This window comes from Panthera leo, chromosome D4, assembly GCF_018350215.1.
Source record: "Panthera leo isolate Ple1 chromosome D4, P.leo_Ple1_pat1.1, whole genome shotgun sequence".
Taxonomy (NCBI): domain Eukaryota; kingdom Metazoa; phylum Chordata; class Mammalia; order Carnivora; family Felidae; genus Panthera; species Panthera leo.
The window spans coordinates 91,768,986-91,776,191 of record NC_056691.1 but is presented as its reverse complement, the minus strand read 5'-3'; the positions used below and the strand labels follow the sequence as shown (position 1 = coordinate 91,776,191).

Below are 7,206 nucleotides of genomic sequence, written 5' to 3'. Positions count from 1 at the left end.
GCTGTGGAGCCAGAAACGCTGGGAGTTTCGGGACCGTGCCAGGGGGTGCCGGGCCCTGGCGCTCGGCTGGAGGGGAGGGGATGGCGGCTGTGTCTGTGAGGGCCGGGGGGGGGGGGGGGGGGGTCTGCGCGTGGGTGCGGGTGCTACAGACAGTGCCCGGGGACAGGCTCCGTCCTGTCTGCACTTCAGCACACCGGCCGCAGGGGGCAGTGTGGAGCCGGGTTCAAGTCTTGGTCACGGTGACTATCCCAGCGGCCCCAAGGGGAAAACGAGATGGACAAGACCCCCCCTCCCCCATGTTCCGGGGAGGACAGATATCACGGGAGAACCCTGCAGACGGAGAGGACACGATCAGCAAGAGTGCTGGGGTCCCCGATGGGCCCCTTACCGGATGTGGGACTTGAAGCCTCGGTCTGTCCATCTGCAAAATGGGCATAGCGAAGATGCTGGCCTCATAGCTCCCGGTGCACGGGAAGGGCCCCACGCACGGGAGCGGGCGGTGCTGTTTTACTCTTACTCCTTCTCCAGTGTTCCTGTTCCGTGGCCAGACAGGCCACGGGGACGGGATAACTCTCAGCCACCCAAGGTGGCCGCCGAAGGAGCTCACCGTAGCTCCTCTGGCAGGGAGGATGGAGGGGAGGAGGGGGATTCCCCAGGTGCCCGTGTGGGCCTATGACCCCTGCGCAGCAGAGGCAGGGGGGCGGCTGAGATGGCTCAGAAGACCTTCCATGGTGGGCTCCAGGAGGGCGGGCTCCAGGGAGGAGGCGGGTGTGTAAGCGGCGGGTGCCAGGCCCTGCTTCGGGGACCGCTCGCAGAGTCCGGGGTTCTCCCGGGTGCCCAGGGGCTGGAGCGTGTGCTGCCTGCTCCGTCCTCCGCTCCACACTCTGACTCAGCAGGAACACAGGTCTGGCCTGCCAGGGGCTGCCCGACTGGCCTGGGCCCAGCCAGGCTGGTTCCCCCGCCCCCCACCGGCCCTGGCCATGTCGGCCGTCCGGTCAGCACCCGGGCACTTCCGTCCCTTCCCCGGAACCCTTGGCTGAGCCGCCACTGGGTCTCCCTTAGTCCCTCCGCTCGCATAGGCGTCCGCTCCTCAAGGAGGACCTTTCCAGGGCCGGCTGGGTGGCCCGGACCTCACCTTTCCCATCCGTAAAATGGAGCCGTCAGACGGGCTGTCTCCTGCATCCCCGGACCCCGTTCTGGGGAGCGCCGGAGGACCGGATCCCCTCCCGAGGCAGCAGCCGGACCGGGCCGAGGCCGGGGCTGGGCTCTGCCACCTCCAACCTCCCCCGTGACCCCGGGCCCGCGGCTGCTCCGCCTGGACGCCCCAACGCGTGTTCCCCGTCCCGGACCCGGGAAGGCGGCCTCCCCGCTCGCGGCTCGCTGCTCTGGGCCGCCGCCGAGGCCGCAGTCGGCAGGCAGCTGGGCCGGCCTGGCCAGGCTCCAGAGGCGCGGAGTGGGTTAAAGTGTGCGCCAGGCCAGCCGGCGGCGGGCGGGGGAGCAGCCTGGTGGGAAGTGTGAGTTCCTCCCTGTCTGCCTGACAGCTATAAAGGCGGCCGCGCCACAGAGCCGCCACTGGGCTGCGCGCCTCCCCGGGAACCCCCTCTCGTGGGTGCTCTTTGAAGTGGAGGACGGAGGCGGCCAGGGGGAGGAGGAGGGCGGGCGAGGGGCAGAGCCCGCGGCCCTCTGCACTCTGAGCCTCCCCCTGCTCCCGGCACCTGGCGCCTCCCTCGCACAGCGGCTCTGCCCCCTTCCCCGGGAGGACGACCTGCTGACCCGGGGGCCAGGTAGGCCACCTCCGCCTTCCCGCGTTGCCCCCCCGCGGCACGGATGGAGCTCTGAGGGGGCCGGGGGGCCGGGGCATCTCCTGGTCCCCCCCCCCCCCCGGGGAGCCGTTATGTAACAGGAGGAGGGCTCACGGGGAGGGGTCCGGACCCTCAGCGCGTGGCGACGGTGGCCCCTCAGCTCCCAGCCTCGGGCGCCTGAAGCCGGTCTTTGCACGGCGAGCCTCTCCTGCCGGCCGGTGGCTGTTTTTGGACCCCAGGGAGGGATGGATCCCGCGTGAGCCGGACCTGGCCTGTGGCCAGCGGTGTCTGGGAGCCTTAATGAAAACCAAGTGTGGGGCCGGCTCAGCACCTGTCTTCGGCTCAGCAGGCAGGAGCTGGGGCACCGACTGGCCAATGGGGCTGCCGAGGGGGGTGCTCTGTGCTTGTGTGAGGCTGGGGGGGGCAGGGGGGGCTGTAGGTGGAGGCCTGCGGGGGAGGGGGGCAGATTTGGAGTTGGCTTCGGGGCTGGCGGGGCGGGGGGGCGACTTTCACACCTTCTTCCTTGAAAGTAGCCGGGGGCAGGGGACGAGTCCCCGAGTCTACTCTGGTCTGGGTGGGGGGGCGGCGGGTATCTGGCCACCTTGCTGTGTGGCTTTGGGCGACTTGGCTCCCCTCCGTCGCTTCCAGGCTGTAGGGGGACAGGCTTGGCGGCTTCTGAAACCCCTTCTCTGACCTGCTGGCAAGTGACACTCAGGACCTGAGATAGACCCTGGACAGAGGCCGCCGAAGGCCCCCGTGCCTCCCTTCTAGGAGGTAGGCGTCCACACAGCGGAGGCAGATAGGGGAGGCTAAGGGCTCCCCTTGGTTTGACCCCTGGCAGGGAGGTCGAGGGGTGTTTGGGGCTGACAGTGCTAACTTGTTGGGGAAGAGACAGCCCCGTAGCTCTGGTCTGCCCTGACTCCACACCCCGGGGGACAAGGGAGGGACACAGGCGCCTGGACTCTGTGCGGCCTGAGATCCCTGAGGGTCCCGGGCCCGGCCCCCTCCAGGGCAGGGGTAGCAGGGGCCAGAGAGAGGAAGGGGCTGGCGGAGCGGGTAGCATCCAGGGGCCCCTCCGGCAGCCCCGTGTGGCTGGCAGGGAGACCACTGTCCCAGGTGGGCAGCTAGCACTGAGCAGGTGAAAATCCCCAGGGGCTCTTGTTCAGGCCAGTTCCCCCAGTGGAGATGGCGGCCTGAGTTCTGGGGCTTGGCTCCCTCGTCCAACGGGTGCGGCCTGGGCCTGCAGCCTCCTCAGCTGTCCCTGCTTTTCTCTGCAGGCCCTCTCTAGGGAGCTCAGGTGGTCAGAGGCAAAGCACACATCCCTGCGCACCCTTAGATGGGAGGTGGGGCAGGCTTTGCAAGCTCACCGCCGCCTGTGGGTCTCGTGCCTGTGGCAGGCATCGTTAATCACCCACCCGCCTCTCCCAACGGGGCCACCAGGCAGCCACTACCAATCAATCCCAGAGAGCCTCTGGGCCTCGGTGCTGGGCGGGCCCCCAGGGCTCTTCCCTTAAGTGGACCCTCCTCAGCTGTCAGAGGAGCTGGGTCTGGCCTGGCAGTGACCGTGGCCTTGCTTCCTAGGATGGGTGGCAGACGGCAGCCTTCACGCTGGGTCTGGTCCCTGCTGGCTGTGGCACTTCTGGCTGGGCGTGTGGCATCTACTGGGGCCACGGTGAGTGGGGAGCAGGGTCCCTCACCCAGATGGGCTGAGGTGGGAGGGGCTGCGCGGCAGGTGTAGGGCACGTGTCCAGCGAGCCCTGCGTGCACTCCCAGATCCCCACACAGCCCCGGAATATGTCTTACAAGCTGATCAGACCAACCCCTATCAGACCAGCCCCTACGGGGACTCTGGCCACTCTGGAGCCTGGCTGATTTGGGCAGGATGGGGTTGGAGGGGGCTGAGTGCTTCCTTCCGAGCAAAGTCCTGGAAGGAGGCGTGTAGACGGGGCGGGCTTGTGTCCCGCAGAACCCAGGCCGGGGCCCAGGCTGCTCGGGAGAAGATAAACAAGGACGGTGTGGCCTCAGGCTCCCGCCAAGCCCCCAAGATGTTCCAGATCTCGAGATTGGGAGGGCTTAAGGCCCACGACTTCCGGGGAGTTCCCTCCAAGACCGCCCTGGACACCTGGGCGGGGGTGCCGAGGGACCCAGCCGGGCTGTGTGCTGCTGACCACAGCAAGGGATGGCGGGCCAGTCCCGTTCCAGCGTCTTCTAACCTTCCGTGGGGACTCTCGCCCAGGACCACAGCCCGACGTCCAACAGCCTGGAGGGGGGCTCGGACGCCACCGCCTACTGGTGGGGAGAGTGGACCAAGTGGACGGCATGCTCCCGCAGCTGTGGGGCCGGCGTGACGTCCCAGGAGCGGCACTGTCTGCAGCAGAGGTGTGGGACTAGCACGGGGGTGGGCAGCGGGTGACAGGTGGGTGGGGGCTCAGGCTGGGAGGGGTCTTCAGGCGGAGGCGGCACAGGCCGGGTGAGTGAGCCTTTTTGCTGGCCTGTCAGGGCCGAGGCTCCTGACGGGTCCTGGGCGACCGTGTCCTGGGGTTCACCCTGTCCCGGGACTCTGGGGACAGACAGCCCTTTCGTGAGAAGGCATGGTCTGTTTCTTGGGATTTTTTTCAACGAGGGGCGAGGTCTTTCCTGGTCCTTCTTTTCTGAAAACCCGAGTCGAATTCACACAGGAAAAAACATAGGATAAAGTGGTTACCATCGGGCGGGCCCGGGTTCAAATCTTGCTTCTGCTACGTCCTTGCTGTGTGACCTTGGGCAAGTCGCTTCATCTCTCTGAACATCAGTTTCCTCACGTATGGAGTGGTACGGAGTAAACGTTCTTGGTATTATTATCAGTTCTGTGTACAACCCTGGGCTCTATGCCGGGGGTGCAGAGGTGAAGTGGTATCTTCCCTGGGCTGCGGTGGAGTCGTGGGGGGCCAGAGGAATTAGGGGGGGCTTCCGGGGCCCAGCCCAGAGGCCGTCTGGAGCAGGGGCACGGTCGGTGCCCACAGCCCGCGGCCCCCAGCCCCCAGCTCAGAGCCCAGGTCTTCCCTCCAGGAGGACGTCGGTCACGGGCTCGGGGAACAGGACCTGCACGGGCACGTCCAAGAGGTACCAGCTGTGCAGACTGCAGGTGAGGCCCCGCCCGGGCGGGACCGCAGCCCTACCCCCAAGCTCCTTAGGCCGGTCTCAGGTGGCCCCCAGACCCTCCAGGCACTCTGCGCCGGGTCTGCCCTTACTTCCGGTTGAAGAGAAGGAGGGTGAGGGGTCCTGGGCTCAGAGCCCCCTTCACGCCTCGGGTCACATCTGTGCTGTGCACGCGCAGGGGTGAGGACTGGCTTCTGCTGGGGGCGGGGGCTCACGTGCGGCCTCTAACGTGCAGATCTCAGGCTGCTCACAAGTCCTGTGCCAGGTGCTTGCTGGGAGACCGACAGTCACCAGGTGTCCCGTCCCCAGCCGTGAGAAGTCTCACTGCAGCTCCCCAGGGGGGACAGGAGATGCTGACTCTGGCTCAGCCTCTGGGTGCCCTTCAGTGGGGCCAAACCAGTCTGGACCTGAACTCCCCCCCCACCCCCCACCACCCAGAACAGGTGTGGGATAGAAAGACAGCAAGCCATAGGGGTCTTTGCGTCCCCGTGAGCGTCTCGGGGTATGTGCACGCCCGAGGAGTTAGGGCCTAAAGGGAGGCGGGTGGCCACAGCTCCTGTGTTGGCATCGCTGGTCTGCTCCCCTGCTGGACGCTTGTGAGCTCCTCCGAAGGGAGACCCACCTACCCCCCCGGCGTGACCGGCTGCCCCCCACCCCCAGGCCTCCCCCCTCTGCCCTGGGCCGCAGGCGAGTGGGGGGCAGCGCCTGCACAGCCGAGGCCGGGGGCCCCTTCCGCGCCCCAGTGCCTCTGGGGAGGAGGCTGGGGTGGCGGGGACGTGGAAGGACCCTGCCCGGAGCACCAGGAGGGCCAGCGCATGTAGGCGTTTGAGGGACGGCAGCAGCCCTTTCGGTTGCCCCCTGCTCCTTCCAGAAAGCGAGTGGGACTGAGGGAGAACGAGAGGCCACCCCAGCCCGGCCGCAGCCACTTCCTGCTCAGCCGGGACAAAAATGCCTTTGTCGGGCCGAGTTCCTCCTGGAGCCTCCTCTCTCTCTCTCTCTTGCTCTCTCGCTCGCTCCGCAGGAGTGTCCGCCGGACGGGAGGAGCTTCCGGGAGGAGCAATGCATCTCCTTCAACTCCCGCGTGTACGACGGGCGGACGCACCAGTGGAAACCCCTGTACCCCGGTACCAGGCCCTGGGCTGCCCAGGGGGGAGCAGAGTGCGAGGGCGGCCCCTCCACACCCGACGGCTCCCTTCTGGGGACGGTGGGGAGGGGACACCCTGGCCCGGGGTGGGCAGGTGGACGGTGAGGCCCGGCGGGAGGGGTCAGGTCACAGGCCACCGTGAAGAGGAGCCGGCCTCTCACTCACGGAGCAGGTGCCGGGCCGCCCGGGACCGCCGTCCGTCCGGGGATCCGTCCCTTCCGCTCTCCCGGCCTCAGTTCTTCCGTTCGCGCAATGGGTGGGAGGAGCTAAGGCGGGTCTCGGCGGGAGGGACAGGAAGTTCCTGAATCCCCCCCCCCCCCCCCCCCCACCCTGAGACCCTCCGTCTCCCCGTCAGACGACTACGTCCACATCTCCAGCAAGCCGTGCGACCTGCACTGCACCACCGTGGACGGTCAGCGGCAGCTCATGGTCCCGGCCCGCGACGGCACGTCCTGCAAGCTCACCGACCTGCGAGGGGTTTGCGTGTCTGGAAAATGTGAGGTTGTTAAACATTGTAGCAAAAGTACCACTGGTCTCACTGCGCTGACCGCCCCGCCTGTCCTCCTGTGGCAGTGGCGGCCCCGGGGGCCCGGGTCGCAGCGCCCTCCCAGCGGCCCTCTCCGCCTCCCTTCCTGCAGCCCATCGGCTGTGACGGGGTGCTCTTCTCCACCCACACGCTGGACAAGTGCGGCGTCTGCCAGGGGGACGGTAGCAGCTGCACCCACGTGACAGGCAACTACCGCAAAGGGAACGCCCACCTCGGTAAGAGCCGCGGCGCCTCCCCCCCTCCTTCCCCCCCGCGCCTCCCCCCTCCCTGTCCGGTCCCGCTGCGCGCTGTCTCCGGCCTTGGGTGCCTCCTCGTGAGCTCCTCTCCCTCGCTCTCGGCCACCTGAACGTCCCTGCTGTGCCCAGGCGGGCCGGCCAGGTGCTCGGAAGGCCCCCTCTGGCTGGGGATACTGAGCCGCTCTTTGTTGACTGCCTACTGAATACCGGGTGCCTGAGTGCACCCTCGCCTGGGGGATTGTGTTTGGCCTCTGCGGCAGCACCCAAAGGGGGGAAACCGAGGCACGAGTCCCATCCTCGTGTGAGGCTGATACGAGATTTGAGTCCGCGGCCTAAGCC

The 7,206-nt window shown here is 67.7% G+C and overlaps 1 protein-coding gene across 1 annotated transcript in view; it reads left to right on the top strand.

Annotated features, from left to right (window-relative positions):
- Nucleotides 1-2,462: 2,462 nt before the first annotated feature.
- ADAMTSL2 (ADAMTS like 2) overlaps nucleotides 2,463-7,206 on the top strand; it is a 34,284-nt gene continuing 29,540 nt past the window's right edge. Inside the window, exons 1-7 of the mRNA XM_042911993.1 lie at nucleotides 2,463-2,576; nucleotides 3,384-3,474; nucleotides 4,039-4,181; nucleotides 4,851-4,926; nucleotides 5,962-6,064; nucleotides 6,440-6,585; nucleotides 6,723-6,846. Of these exons, the coding sequence (XP_042767927.1) occupies nucleotides 3,385-3,474; nucleotides 4,039-4,181; nucleotides 4,851-4,926; nucleotides 5,962-6,064; nucleotides 6,440-6,585; nucleotides 6,723-6,846 (682 nt within the window). The 5' untranslated portion in view covers nucleotides 2,463-2,576; nucleotide 3,384. The remainder of the gene's footprint in view (nucleotides 2,577-3,383; nucleotides 3,475-4,038; nucleotides 4,182-4,850; nucleotides 4,927-5,961; nucleotides 6,065-6,439; nucleotides 6,586-6,722; nucleotides 6,847-7,206) is intronic.